The 16168-nt window shown below is 45.3% G+C and overlaps 1 protein-coding gene across 1 annotated transcript in view; it reads left to right on the plus strand.

Moving 5' to 3' along the window:
* Positions 1 to 16168, plus strand: part of fer1l4 (fer-1 like family member 4) — a 109002-nt gene that overhangs the window by 46260 nt on the left and 46574 nt on the right. Inside the window, exons 23-29 of the mRNA XM_023995786.2 lie at positions 3743 to 3895; positions 4083 to 4266; positions 4601 to 4725; positions 5702 to 5836; positions 14557 to 14730; positions 15046 to 15156; positions 15746 to 15907. Coding sequence (XP_023851554.1) covers positions 3743 to 3895; positions 4083 to 4266; positions 4601 to 4725; positions 5702 to 5836; positions 14557 to 14730; positions 15046 to 15156; positions 15746 to 15907 — 1044 coding nt within the window. The remainder of the gene's footprint in view (positions 1 to 3742; positions 3896 to 4082; positions 4267 to 4600; positions 4726 to 5701; positions 5837 to 14556; positions 14731 to 15045; positions 15157 to 15745; positions 15908 to 16168) is intronic.

Genomic DNA, 16168 nt, shown 5'->3' on the forward strand with positions numbered 1-16168 from the left:
AGTATGTACATGAATGTATAGTTAAAGTGACTATGCATATGTGATAAACAGAGAGTAGCAGCAGCATAAAAAGAGGGGTTGGGGGGGGGGGGCACACAATGCAAATAGTCCGGGTAGCCATTTGATTACCTGTTCAGGAGTCTTATGGCATGGGGGTAAAAAATGTTGAGAAGCGTTTTTGTCCTATACTTGGCACTCCGGTACCGCTTGCCATGCGGTATTAGAGAGAACAGTCTATGAAGGGGTGGCTGGGATCTTTGACAATTTTTAGGGCCTTCCTCTGACACCGCCTGGTGTAGAGGTCCTGGATGGCAGGCAGCTTAGCCCCAGTGATGTACTGGGCCATACGCACTACCCTCTGTAGTGCATTGCGGTCAGAGGCCGAGCAATTGCTGTACCAGGCAGTGATGCAACCAGTCAGGATGCTCTCGATGTTGCAGCTGTAGAACCTTTTGAGGATCTCAGGACCCATTCCAAATCTTTTTAGTCTCCTGAGGGGGAATAGGCTTTGTCGTGCACTCTTCACGACTGTCTTGGTGTGTTTGGACCATGACAGTTTGTTGGTGATGTGGACACCAAGGAACTTGATGCTCTCAACCTGCTCCACTACAGCCCCGTTGATGAGAATGGGGGCGTGCTTGGTCCTCCTTTTCCTGTAGTCCACAATCATCTCCTTTGTCTTGGTTATGTTGAGGGATAGGTTGTTATTCTGGCACCACCCGGCAAGGTCTCTGACCTCCTCCCTATAGGTTGTCTCGTCGTTGTCGATGATCAGACACTGTTGTGTTGTCTGCAAACTTAATGATGGTGTTGGAGTCGTGCCTGGCCGTGCAGTCGTGGGTGAACAGGGAGTACAGGAGGGGACTGAGCACGCACCCCTGGGGAGCTCCAGTGTTGAGGATCAGCGTGGCAGATGTGTTGCTACCTACCCTCACCACCTGGGGGCGGCCCGTCAGGAAGTCCAGGATCCAGTTGCAGAGGGAGGTGTTTAGTCTCAGGATCCTTAGCTTAGTGATGACCTTTGAGGGTACTATGGTGTTGGTTGCTGAGCTATAGTCAATGAATAGCATTCTCAGATAAGTGTTCCTTTTGTTCAGGTGGGAAAGGGCAGTGTGGAGTGCAATAGACATTGCATCATCTGTAAATCTGTTTGGGCAGTATGCAAATTGAAGTGGGTCTAGGGTTTCTGGGATAATGGTGTTGATGTGAGCCATTACCAAAAACATTCAAATCACTTCATGGCTACGGACGTAAGTGCTACAGGTTGCCTTTGTGTTCTTGGGCACAGGGACTATGGTGGTCTGCTTGAAACATGTTGGTATTACAGACTCAATCAGGGACAAAATCAATTTTCAACTGTTTTGAACTAGCCCTCCTGATGTCGTTTGACCCCACATGGACTATGACAGTGTCAGCTTCCAGCATCTGTGATAGAACAGTCGTAAGCATCCTTGTTATGTCCTGTACTCATGCTCCTGGGTAGCACCGGGTTTTTGCCTTGGGGACCGAGATGTTTCTCACCATAGAGCTGCCTATGATGACAGCTGGTGATGTTGAATGGGCCGATCTCTCAGGCAGCCTTACGGTCTGGTGAGGCTGGGAGCTCTGAGGATCTGAACCCGAGGTAGAAGCCAACGGAGAGGGAGACAGAACCGAGGACGAAGACGCAGGTACCTCCGGATCCAATCTTGATTGTGAAGCCACCAAGGACGAAGGCGCCGGAACCTCTGGATCCAACGCCTTCCAAAGTAGTTTCTGGTCTGTGTCAACATCTCCATGGAGAGCCCTGTTGCCAGAAGACGCCTTCTTCGACTTCCATGGCGTGTGACATACCTCCATGGCTGGTTGGTTGGATCGAGATCAGCTCTGTTCTCCAGGGAAGGGGGAGACCCCTTCGGGATGGAACTCTGCCTAGCACCGGCCAGTCGGCTGTGGAGAGCCGACACGGCGGCAAAACTTCCACCAGACCAGAGCGGCGTCCGGCTACTTGGGTGGAAGAAAAATAAAAAGTAGGTGGGCGTGGGTTCCCCAGTAGCTTATGTAGGTTTTCTACTTGCTTGCTAAGAGTAGCTACTTTGCTCCTGTAGTCCTCCGCAAGCAAGCAGTTGCTACATTGAAAGTCAACGCGGTCCACATTGTCCCAGAACAAAGCAAAGTAAACACAGCTCCTGCAACGCTGGAAACGTTCAATAGCGGCCTCCATTTGAGACTCCCGAGCCAGCTAGGCTAGCTGGGCTTTCGCGTCTCTCCCCTTATATGGAATCTGACAGGATCCCGGGACAGATAGCAGCGCTCACAGCAATTTAGCCCAACAGAGCCGCAGGATTCAAAATAAAATACAAGTATATAAAAACACTGTCAGCTTTTAAACCGAGGTCTTTAGTTCAGGTTTCAGCGTAAGACAGGTTTCAGTTTGTTGTTCAACAACAACAAACATACGACGCGCTCTGATGACGTGCTCATGTTATTTATAATGAGGAGAGACCTCATTTAACACAGTAAATTAATTAGGCTTGAGCCATGTTTCAGTCAGGCCAATCACGTCAAGGTTACGATCAGTGATTAGTTCATTGACTGTGACTGCCTTGGAAGTGAGGGACCTAACATTAAGTAGTCCTATTTTGAGATGTGAGATATAGTTAGAGCCTTGTCTATTTTGATAGATAAAATGAGAGCACCCCTCCAGCTTGGATGGAGTCCGTCACTCTTCAGCAGGCCAGGCTTGGTCCTGTTTGTGTGGGAGTCCCACAAAGAGGGACAGTTATCTACTAATTCTGTCTTTTGGGAGGGGCAGAAAACAGTTTTCAACCAGCGATTTGGTTGTGCAAGTCTGCTGTAGCGCTCATCACTTCCCCAACTGGGAGGGGGCCAGAGACAATTACTTGATGTCAACACATCTTTTTAGCTAAGTTACACACTAATGTTATGTTGCGCTTGGTGACTGTTTCATCCTAACATTGTTAGTGCCGACGTGGATAACAATATCCCTATACAATCTACACCTGACAGTTTTAGCCTTAGCCAGCAACATCTTCAGATTAGCCTTTATTTTGGTAGTCCTGCCCCCTGGTAAACAATGAATGATCGCTGGATGATTTTTTAAAAAGCATAATATTGCGGGTAATGGAGTTGCCAATGACTAGGGTTTTCAATGTCAGAACTAATGGTGGGAGGCTTCAGTGGCTCAGGACCCCGTAATGGGTGGAGAAGGCTCGGGCTCTGAAACCGACTCCTTGCTTAGTGGGGGAAATCGGCCTTTGCCTAACGGTTGCGTCTGAAGCCGAGCTTGCAACTCGGCTATCCTCACCGTAAGGCGATAGTTCTCCTGTATATTAAGAGTACAGCAACTGCAATGAGACGGCATCATGTCACTTAGCTTTTTTTCGGCCTGAGGACGTCCTGCAGATCTATGTTCAGATAAAGCGCCCAGGGTGAAAAAGTTTAATTAAAAAAGATGTGTGAGGACAAAACTAAGACGTTGGTAACCTTGTTAAATAAAGAGTTTGATTAAATAGTTATTAAGAGTAAAAAAAGCCACTCAAAAAGTTGGGCAGGTCAGGTAGCCAAGTAGCAGCAAACAGTACAGCAGTAAGGAGACAATGAGGAAGTGCTCACGTGATCAACAGCTCTTACTGACTTTTAGATGTTAACTATTTCTATGTGGGACTTTTTTTTTCTCACTCTATTTCTATTTTTGTCTTCCTGCCTGTCTGCCTCTATCTCTTTCACTCTCTATCTGCAGCCTCAGAGCACCCTGCCAGATGTGTTTGTGTGGATGATGAGTGTAGGGAAACGGGTGGCCTTTGCCAGGATCCCCTCTCACTCCATCCTCTTCTCTTTGGTGGAGGAGGAAAGGGGGAAAGACTGTGGGAAACTCACCACCATGTACTTGAAGGTATCTCCCAAATCTCTATATGGTGTTCTATACTAACTGTATTAATGTACAATATGTATCACTGTTTAATTTAATTCATACAAGTATCATATTACATTTGAATGTTATTCTATGGAATTTCGAGAACTTTGTATTCCTGTGTGGAACAATCAACAAACTCCAAATCAAAGTTCTCTTGTGTCTTTAGGCTCCAGGTTACCCAGTGGGGGAGATCTTTGCTAAGCTGGAGGTGTATCTATGGCTTGGTATCACCAAATACTCCAAGAACTGTGTTAGCAGCCTGCCAGCTGAGTTCAAGCCTGTGTACGAGGAGGCTATGGGCATCATCCCTGTCCCTATGAACATGGCCCCCATCAAACTCTCCTGCGAGGGTAAGAGTTCCACCTTTACCTCTGATGACTCCCTCGGATGCAATACACACACTCAAACTCACTCACACACATATGCAGCCTGACACATGTAGTGGACATGAGTTGGGCTCATGATCTGATGAGGTAGCCCGCCTTGCGACTTCAAAATCAGTGTCACCCTCGGCCCAAGGGGGAATTCCCTCTTGGACTAATGGCCAAGATATTGTTATTCACCCACACACACCATTACATTGGCATGCACGGATGGGCACACATACAGATGTCGGATCTTAATTAGACCAGTTTCGTTGCACAAGTAAAATAATCAGTTTCTCCGTCTTTTCTGTATTTCTAGACAGCCGCTATTTCCAGTTGCGTGCCCATATCTACCAGGCGCGTGGCATCGTGGCAGCAGATGACAATGGACTGTCTGACCCCTTCACCAAGGTGGTGTTCTCCACACAATGCCAGGTCTCACGGGTGAGTGAGTCACAAACTGGAGGCACTTGTTAACCCACCACTAGAGTGCCACCTGAGTTTCAATGGGAGGAATGGAGCTCCTATACTTCTGGGATAGAAGATAATATACAGTGGAAAATTAAACAACTATAGGATGGCCAGACAGAATACAGGACGAATTGAACAGTTTACTATCATATAAATGATCTATCATGATCTACTGTAAAGGGGATATTCAGGTGAACAAAATATATTGTCAATCATAAATCAACCTGGTTTAATACAAGTTGCAACAGGGAGACACCTCTAGCACGGAAGCAGAGAAAATGTCTGACTCGCCTTCTCTCAGCAGGCCTTTATATTTTAATCTCACAGTACCAATGTTCTGTAAACATCAGCCCGAGAGGCTGACACAATCAACACAAAAGACACTGACGACTTTGCCAGCTGCTACAGAATCAGAGTGTTCAGAATCACACGAGGTCATCAATACAATCACATATCGGTGTCCTTGTACAGCTAGTCTGGCGTCCGTCGCTATCAACAGATATTAGTTTAGTACATAACATACCGCATCGAGTCTCGTGAACATCAACCCCGAGTCACAAATAGAACTCTGGAAATCATGTGTATTACAGAAAGGGAAAACAAAATATGCTTCGCATCGTGTTAATCATTCTTAACCGAATATGAACTTTTACTCATCTTAAATATTCCCCATTACATCTACTATCTACTATCATGATCTACTATCATGGAAAAGCAACAGTTTGTGCACTAACAAAATCCCAATTCAACCTTCGAAATCACGGAACAATCTGGAACAATGCAGTTTACAATTGGCTTTTGGACGATGTGTTTGATGTCTGGCAGTACCCATAATAATACAGTAATGATGTCTTTAGTAATGAAATGCAAACATGCACAAATAAGTACCCATGTATGTACAGTAGGTCTATATGACTGCCTTTGTTGTTTTTTTGTGGTTGTATTTTAGGTGATGGAGGAGACTCTCTCCCCGACCTGGTGTGAGCTGCTCCTGTTTGACCAGATCCTCATGGAGGGTAGTAAGGACCAATTAAGAGACGACCCCCCAATAATCATCATTAATGTCTATGATTACGACAAAATGGTAAACTCTGTTAATGCTATGAATCCAGTATGGCTCTTTTTGTAAACTTTAGTGTTGTTGTGAATTATTTGTCCTACTGCCTGGGTTGAGTGCTAAATGTCTGACCTCTTTTGTATACGTGAGGTGGTAGAGAAATAAGTGGAGCCGATCCTATGCCAACACATATTTAAACCAGAGCACGGGGAGCTTTGCCTAACCGTACAATACAGGTTCTTAGATCTGGTGGCAGGGAAGAGGCTGAGACTGGAATGACGTTCTGATGTTTATTATACAGAATGTCTCTTCATAAAATGTATAGGAAGTATTTCAATGATTGGCAAAGGAAAAATAATTATATGAAACAATGAAAATACAATAATGTTGACGCTGCCACTGTAATTTCGGATGTAGTCCAGATTAGCAGTAGTGCACTCAAGGAATGGGCCGTGGCAAGAGTTAAGAGTTCTAGGGGAGACACGTCTATACCACCCACAACATCTGCATAAAGAACTGCAACACAGACAAAACTGGTGAGAGTATGATGCCTGAATCACTGAATAACTATCAGTCTATGTTCAATTGTCAGGAACAAAAGCAATACATTATGCCCAAGGACTAAGGCAAACCAAAAGAGTAAAGGTGTCTGCATACTAGGTTGGATTGCTCCTAGCAGAACTCGGCTAGGCGAAGTGAACGTCTATGCCTCGCATACTCCCTTAAATGACCTTTGCTTAAAAAACAATTTTAAAAATGCAATAGTACTGTTGGTCCCTCTTGAGACACTGTAGCCAGTATACTGTACACTTCCAAAAAAGTCAGAATGAATCTAATATAGCTCAAGAAATCTGTAATACATTTGGACATTTTTGCCAAGGAGGTCTTAGTCGCGCAAAAGTACATCAAATCAAATTTATTTATATAGCCCTTCTTACATCAGCTGATGCCACAAAGTGCTGTACAGAAATCCAGCCTAAAACCCCAAACAGCAAGCAATGCAGGTGTAGAAGCATGGTGGCTAGGAAAAACTCCCTAGAAAGGCCAAAACCTAGCAAGAAACCTAGAGAGGAACCAGGCTATGAGGGGTGGCCAGTCCTCTTATGGCTGTGCCGGGTGGAGATTATAACAGAACATGGCCAAGATGTTCAAATGTTCATAAATGACCAGCATGGTCAAATAATAATAATCACAGTAGTTGTCGAGGGTGCAACAGGTCAGCACCTCAGAAGTAAATGTCAGTTGGCTTTTCATAGCCGATCATTGAGAGTATCTCTACCGCTCCTGCTGTCAATAGAGAGTTGAAAACAGCAGGTCTGGGACAGGTAGCACGTCCGGTGAACAGGTCAGGGTTCCATAGCCGCAGGCAGAACAGTTTAAACTGGAGCAGCAGCACAGCCAGGTGGACTGGGGACAGCAAGGAGTCATCATGCCAGGTAGTCCTGAGGCATGGTCCTAGGGCTCAGGTCCTCCTCCGAGAGAGAGAGAGAGAGAAAGAAAGAGAGAAGGAGAGAATTAGAGAGAGCATACTTAAATTCACACAGGACACCGGATAAGACAGGAGAAATACTCCAGATATAACAGACTGACCCTAGCCCCCCGACACATAAACTACTGCAGCATAAATACTGGAGGCTGAGACAGGAGGGGTCAGGAGACACTGTGGCCCCATCCGATGATACCCCCGGACAGGGCCAAACAGGCAGGATATAACCCCACCCACTTTGCCAAAGCACAGCCCCCACACCACTAGAGGGATATCTTCAACCACCAAATTACCATTCTGAGACAAGGCCGAGTATAGCCCACAAAGATCTCCGGCACGGCACAACCCAAGGGGGGGCGCCAACCCAGACAGGAAGACCACGTCAGTGACTCAACCCACTCAAGTGAGCACCAGTAAGCCAGTGACTCAGCCCCTGTAATAGGGTTAGAGGCAGAGAATCCCAGTGGAGAGAAGGGAACCGGCCAGGCAAAGACAGCAAGGGCGGTTCGTTGCTCCAGTGCCTTTCCGTTCACCTTCACACTCCTGGGCCAGACTACACTCAATCATAGGACCTACTGAAGAGATGAGTCTTCAATAAAGACTTAAATATTGAAACCGAGTCTGCGTCTCTCACATGGGTAGGCAGACCATTCCATAAAAATGGAACTCTATAGGAGAAAGCACTGCCTCCAGCTGTTTGCTTAGATATTCTAGGGACAATTAGGAGGCCTGCGTCTTGTGACCGTAGCGTAGGTGTAGGTATGTAAGGCCGGACCAAATCGGAAAGATGGGTAGGAGCAAGCCCATGTAATGCTTTGTAGGTTAGCAGCAAAACCTTGAAATCAGCCCTTGCCTTAACAGGAAGCCAGTGTAGGGAGGCTAGCACTGGAGTAATATGATCAATGTTTTTGGTTCCAGTCAGGATTCTAGCAGCCGTATTTAGCACTAACTGAAGTTTCTTTAGTGCTTTATCCGGGTAGCCGGAAAGTAGAGCATTACAGTAGTCTAACCTAGAAGTGACAAAAGCATGGAGGAATTTTTCTGCATAATGTTTGGACAGAAAATGTCAGATTTTTGCAATGTTACGTAGATGTAAAAAAGCTGTCCTTGAAACAGTCTTGATATGTTCGTCAAAAGAGAGATCAGGATCCAGAGTAACGCCGAGTTCCTTCACAGTTTTATTTGAGACGACTGTACAACCATCAAGATGAAATGTCAGATTCAACAGAAGATCTCTTTGTTTCTTGGGACCTAGAACAAGCATCTCTGTTTTGTCCGAGTTTAAAAGTAGAAAGTTTGCAGCCATCCACTTCCTTATGTCTGAAACACAGGCTTCCAGCGAGGGGAATTTTGGGGCTTCACCATGTTTCATCGAAATGTACAGCTGTGTGTCATCCGCATAGCAGTGAAAGTTAACATTATGTTTTCGAATGACATCCCCAAGAGGTAATATATAAACAATAGTGGTCCTAAAACGGAACCTTGAGGAACACCGAAATGTACAGTTGATTTGTCAGAGGACAAACCATCCACAGAGACAAACTGATATCTTTCCGACAGATAAGATCTAAAACAGGCCAGAACTTGTCCGTGTAGACCAATTTGGGTTTCCAATCTCTCCAAAAGAATGTGGTGATCAATGGTATCAAAGGCAGTACTAAGTTCTAGGAGCACGAGGACAGATGCAGAGCCTCAGTCTGACGCCATTAAAAGGTTATTTACCACCTTCACAAGTGCAGTCTCAGTGCTATGAATGGGGTCTAATACCAGACTGAAGCATTTCGTATACATTGTTTGTCTTCAGGAAGGCAGTGAGTTGCTGCGCAACAGCTTTTTCAATTTTTTTGGAGAGGAATGGGAGATTCGATATAGGCCGATAGTTTTTTATATTTCCTGGGTCAAGGTTTGGCTTTTTCAAGAGAGGCTTTATTTCTGCCACTTTTAGTGAGATTGGTACACATCCGGAGGGGTGTGGGGGGAGGGCCAAGCACAGGAAACAGCTCTTTCAGTAGTTTAGTTGGAATAGGGTCCAGTATGCAGCTTGAAGGTTTAGAAGCCATGATTATTTTCATCAAGAGATATAGTACTACTGTCAAGAGATATAGTACTACAACACTTGAGTGTCTCCCTTGATCCTAGGTCCTGGCAGAGTTGTGCAGACTCAGGACAACTGAGCTTTGGAGGAATACGCAGATTTAAAGAGGAGTCTGTAATTTGCTTTCTAATGATCATGATCTTTTCCTCAAAGAAGTTCAGGAATTTATTACTGCTGAAGTGAAAGCCATCCTCTCTTGGGGAATGCTGCTTTTTAGTGAGCTTTGCGGCAGTATCAAAAATACATTTTGGATTGTTCTTATTTTCCTCAATTAAGTTGGAAAAGTAGGATGATCGAGCAGCAGTGAGGGCTCTTCGATACTGCACGGTACTGTCTTTCCAAGCTAGTCGGAAGACTTCCAGTTTGGTGTGGCGCCATTTCCGTTCCAATTTTCTGGAAGCTTGCTTCAGAGGTCGGGTATTTTCTGTATACCAGGGAGCTAGTTTCTTATGACAAATGTTTTTAGTTTTTAGGGGTGCGACTGCATCTAGGGTATCGCGCAAGGTTAAATTGAGTTCCTCAGTTAGGTGGTTAACTGATTTTTGTCCTCTGACGTCCTTGGGTAGGCAGAGGGAGTCTGGAAGGGCATCAAGGAATCTTTGGGTTGTCGGAGAATTTATAGCATGACTTTTGATGATCCTTGTTTGGGGTCTGAGCAGATTATTTGTTGCAATTGCAAACGTAATAAAATGGTGGTCCGATAGTCCAGGATTATGAGGAAAAACATTAAGATCCACAACATTTATTCCATGGGACAAAACTAGGTCCAGAGTATGACTGTGGCAGTGAGTAGGTCCGGAGACATGTTGGACAAAACCCACTGAGTCGATGATGGCTCCGAATGCCTTTTGGAGTGGGTCTTTGGACTTTTCCATGTGAATATTAAAGTCACCAAAAATTTGAATATTATCTGCTATGACTACAAGGTCCAATAGGAATTCAGGGAACTCAGTGAGGAACGCTGTATATGTCCCAGGAGGCCTGTAAACAGTAGCTATAAAAAGTGATTGAGTAGGCTGCATAGATTTCATGACTAGAAGCTCAAAAGACAAAAACGTTTTTTTTTGTTGTGTAAATTGAAATTTGCTATCGTAAATGTTAGCAGCTTTTGCGGGATGCGCATGATCACTAGTGTAACATTTAACACAGTAAATTCATCAGGCTTATGCCATGTTTCAGTCTGGCCAATCACATCAAGATTATGATCAGTGATTAGTTCACAGACTATGACTGCCTTGGAAGTGAAGGATCTAACATTAAGTAGCCCTATTTTGAGATGTGAGGTATCACATTCTCTTTCAATAATGGCAGGAATGGAGGAGGTCTTTATTCTAGTGAGATTGCTATGGCGAACACCGCCATGTTTAGTTTTGCCCAACCTAGGTCGAGGGACAGACACGGTCTCAATGGGGATAGCTGAGCTGACTACACTGACTGTTTCATTGTGGAGCTAGGGGAGTTAGAGCTGTTCGTAGATAAGATGAGAGTACCCCTCCAGCTAGGATGGAGTCCGTCACTCCTCAACAGGCCAGGCTTGGTTCTGTTTGTGGGTGAGTCCCAGAAAGAGGGCCAATTATCTACAAATTTGATATTTTGGGAGGGGCAGAAAACAGTTTTCAACCAGCGATTTAGTTGTGAGACTGCTGTGGAGCTCATCACTCCCCCTACCTGGGAGCAGGCATGAGACAATTACTCGATGCCGACACATCTTCCTAGCTGATTTACACGCTGAAGCTATGTTGCGCTTAGTGACCTCTGATTGTTTCATCCTAACATCGTCGGTGCCGACGTGGATAACAATATCCCTATACTCTCTCTGCTTGCCAGTTTTAGCTTTAACCAGCACCATCTTCAGATTAGACTTAACGTCGGTAGCCCTGCCCCCTGGTAAACAGTGTATGATCGCTGGATGATTCATTTTAAGTCTAATACTGCGGGTAATGGAGTCGCCAATGACTAGGGTTTTCAATTTGTCAGAGCTAATGGTGGGAGGCTTCGGCGTCTCAGACCCCGTAACGGGAGGAGTAGAGACCAGAGAAGGCTTGGCCTCTGACTCCGACTCGCTGCTTAATGGGGAGAACCGGTTGAAAGTTTCTGTCGGCTGAATGAGCGACACCGGTTGAGCATTCCTACAGCATTTCCCTCCAGAACCCATGAGAAAGTTGTCCGGCTGCAGGGACCGTGCGAGGGTATTTATACTACTATCTGTACTTACTGGTGGCACAGACGCTGTTTCATCTTTTCCTACACTGAAATTACCCTTGCCTAATGATTGCGCCTGAAGCTGGGCTTGCAGCACAGCTGTTCTCGCCGTAAGGCGATCGTTCTCCTGTATATTATGAGTACAGCGACTGCAATTAGAAAGCATCATGTTAATGTTACTACTTAGCTTCGGCTGGTGGAGGTCCTGACGAACCACGTCCAGATAAAACGTCCGGAGTGAAAAAGTTGAATGAAAAAAAGTTCAGTGAGGGAAAAACAAAAAATATAAACGTAATTAAAAGTAAAAACCGTAAAGTTGTCAGGTAGCAAAGTAAGGTTAGCAACAAAACGCACAGCCGCACGTAAACCACCAACTAACTAAGATATCTTTTAGGGGGTAGATCAGCTTCAATATTGCAGATAGAGCGTGGCTTTAATCAATGTAATGGTCTGCATCATTTCCAATCCTCCATTTCCATTATTATTTTCCCCTAACCCTACCATATCTCCCCTCATTGGAGTAAACTAATGGACAACAACACTTAGGCTTATACTTCCACTTTATACATACTACACTGCTCAAAAAAATTAAGGGAACACTAAAATAACACATCCTAGATCTGAATGAATGAAATATTCTTATTAAATACTTTTTTCTTTACATAGTTGAATGTGCTGACAACAAAATCACACAAAAATTATCAATGTAAATCAAATTTATCAACCCATGGAGGTCTGGATTTGGAGTCACACTCTAAATTAAAGTGGAAAACCACACTACAGGCTGATCCAACTTTGATGTAATGTCCTTAAAACAAGATCAAAATGAGGCTCATAGTGTGTGTGCCTCCACGTGCCTGTATGACCTCCCTACAACGCCTGGGCATGCTCCTGATGAGGTGGCGGATGGTCTCCTGAGGATCTCCTCCCAGACCTGGACTAAAGCATCCGCCAACTCCTGGACAGTCTGTGGTGCAACGTGGCGTTGGTGGATGGAGCGAGACATGATGTCCCAGATGTGCTCAATTGGATTCAGGTCTGGGGAACGGGCGGGCCAGTCCATAGCATCAATGCCTTCCTCTTGCAGAACTGCTGACACACTCCAGCCACATGAGGTCTAGCATTGTCTTGCATTAGGAGGAACCCAGGGCCAACCGCACCAGCATATGGTCTCACAAGGGTCTGAGGATCTCATCTCGGTACCTAATGGCAGTCAGGCTACCTCTGGCGAGCACATGGAGGGCTGTGCGGCCCCCCAAAGAAATTCCACCCCACACCATGACTGACCCACCGCCAAACCGGTCATGCTGGAGGATGTTGCAGGCAGCAGAACGTCTCCACGGCGTCTCCAGACTCTGTCACGTCTGTCACATGTGCTCAGTGTGAACCTGCTTTCATCTGTGAAGAGCACAGGGCGCCAGTGGCGAATTTGCCAATCTTGGTGTTCTCTGGCAAATGCCAAACGTCCTGCACGGTGTTGGGCTGTAAGCACAACCCCCACCTGTGGACGTCGGGCCCTCATACCACCCTCATGGAGTCTGTTTCTGACCGTTTGAGCAGACACATGCACATTTGTGCGCTGCTGGAGGTCATTTTGCAGGGCTCTGGCAGGGCTCCTCCTTGCACAAAGGCGGAGGTAGCGGTCCTGCTGCTGGGTTGTTGCCCCTCCTACGGCCTCCTCCACGTCTCCTGATGTACTGGCCTGTCTCCTGGTAGCGCCTCCATGCTCTGGACACTACGCTGACAGACACAGCAAACCTTCTTGCCACAGCTCGCATTGATGTGCCATCCTGGATGAGCTGCACTACCTGAGCCACTTGTGTGGGTTGTAGGACTCCGTCTCATGCTACCACTAGAGTGAAAGCACCGCCAGCATTCAAAAGTGACCAAAACATCAGCCAGGAAGCATAGGAATGAGAAGTGGTCTGTGGTCAACACCTGTAGAACCACTCCTTTATTGGGGGTGTCTTGCTAATTGCCTATAATTTCCATCAACGAACCGCCCTTGCTTGTTTATTCCATTTGCACAACAGCATGTGAAATTTATTGTCAATCAGTGTTGCTTCCTAAGTGGACAGTTTGATTTCACAGAAGTGTGATTGACTTGGAGTTACATTGTGTTGTTTAAGTGTTCCCTTTATTTTTTTGAGCAGTGTATATACACTACCGGTCAAAAGTTTTAGAACACCTACTCATTCAAGGGTGACCTCATGAGAACCTCCACAGGAATGGAAGACCCAGAGTTACCTCTGCTGCAGAGGATAAGTTCATTAGCTTTAAAGTTGCAACAACAAAAAATCTCTGCCCCCTGACAAAATGTGTAGAATTGCAGGAAATTAGCTTGAAAACTGCAAAAATGTTCTCTCTGATATCAAGAGGTCGGTCTTTAAAATGTTCCTATCCCGGGCCCCGAGACTTGATTTGTCTGGCCATGCTCTGCCGAAGTCATAGTAAAACATCTTGTATGCTATTTTTTATCTCACTTGAGTTGTGTACTGATTATGACTGAGGGGTCTCTGATGAATTTGTGATCACAAAAGGACTCAAAAAGTTTGATAACCCCCAGGTGTAGGCCACAGTCGCCGCACTCGTCCTCCTAAGGCACGCCAGCCTGCAAATAGTAAGGGACAAACATTTATACCTTGGGCCATGTTCTTAATTACAACGAGGCACACCTGGGAACCAACAGGCCAAGAGACAGGTTCAAGCATACAATTAGGAATTAGAATAGGATCTCTATGGGTTCAAGAAAATTCAGCAGTTCTACCCTGTTACATCTTTCGCATATACAAGGACATTTGCCGACCCTAAAATGACAGGACATCATGATGCCAAATAAGTTATCCTAATATCCAATTAGGATAACAGTTTGTCAATAAAATCAGTTGAAAACATGCATACACAGGTGGTCATCAGGCACTTCACCCAGGTCTCATGTATTTCTCTGTGTTAACGATGTCACAGGGGAGCCCTGAGCCCCTCGGCCGAGCGTTCGCTGAGCCGGAGCTGAAGTTTGTGGAGGAGCCATATAAGAAGCCCATGCTGAAGTTCTTTGACATCAGCCGAGGCAAAACCTCAGCGGGGGAGCTCCTGGCGGCCTTTGAGCTGATAGAGCTGGACTACTCAAGCTTTGGAGAGGTCAGACACTTAAAGCATTCATTTCTTATGGAAATAGCAAGGTCAGAAGCCCTGCTTTATCAGGAAAACAATATAGTGAGTGAATGAGTGAGTGAGACTGGACAGGGGGAGATGGAGAGAGAGAGATTGGAATGTCAAAGCAAATAGAGACTAAGAAATACTATCTTATACGTTATTAATCCACTATGTTTACACTTATAGTGTGGTAAATAAATGAATAATTTAGATGTATATAGGCCCGACGAAGGTAGCATTGCTGCTGTGGTTGGGAAAGTATACTCTTTCTGACTTTATTTCTCCTCTCTATCTACCCAGCCATCACTACCTGCTGATGTGGACCCCAGGGAGCCTGAGTATCTAAAGGAAGAGAAGTATTACATCATCCCAGATGGGGTTAGGCCTGTACTGAAGAAATTTCGTATAGAAGTAGGTGAAAACCTTTCCTCTATAAAATGTGTATGACATTATAATTTGTCACTTTATAAAAGCTTTTTATCCAAAGTGACTTATACAGTACAGTGAGTGCATACAGTATTATGTGTATGTGATCCAGAATGTGGGATATGAACCCAAAACATTCGTGTTGCTAGCGCAACACTCACCAACTGAGCTATATCACTGAACAATGTGATGTGGGACACAATACCTTTTGATGGCTGCTGTACTACAGTATGTTGAGTGTGTTTCCTATCATGTGATGCTGCTGCCTCAGTGCTATGGTGTGTTGAGTGTCAGTTGAAACCACTGTGATGCTTGTGTCCATTTGAACCTCTTGGCCATATTCTGTTATAATCTCCACCCGGCACAGCCAGAAGAGGACTGGCCACCCCTCTTAGCCTGGTTCCTCTCTAGGTTTCTTCCTAGGTTCTGGCCTTTCTAGGGAGTTTTTCCTAGCCACCGTGCTTCAACACCTGCATTGTTTGCTGTTTGGGGTTTTAGGCTGGGTTTCTGTACAGTTGTGACATCAGCTGATGTAAGAAGGGCTTTATAAATACATTTGATTGATTGTGTTCAGGTGCTGTACTGGGGTGTGCGAGACCTGAAGAGGGTCAACCTGTTTGAAGTGGAGAGGCCTCAAGTGAGAATGGAGTGTGCGGGACAAAGGATCGAGTCAGAGGAAATCGAGGGCTACAAAGTCCTTCCCAACTTCAAAGAGGTTGTCAAACACTTTGATGTGGTAAGTACTTATTTTCCACTGCCAAAACGGAACCACTGTGTTTAATATTGAACTGTAGCTCCAGGTTTTATTTGTGAATTATTAACATGAGTACTTGTAGTACAAGCTAAATTGACCAGAAGGATTACTTCAAGTGGGGTTGGACACATTTGCTGCCTTTAGTCCAGCCATTCATTTAGTGTAAAGAGTGCAAAAGTCTGATGCTTGATGATCAGATTGAATGCTGGTTTTTGTCCCCATCTGGCGTCCTTTAATCAGAGA

Source organism: Salvelinus sp. IW2-2015, linkage group LG11, assembly GCF_002910315.2.
Source record: "Salvelinus sp. IW2-2015 linkage group LG11, ASM291031v2, whole genome shotgun sequence".
NCBI lineage: Eukaryota > Metazoa > Chordata > Actinopteri > Salmoniformes > Salmonidae > Salvelinus > Salvelinus sp. IW2-2015.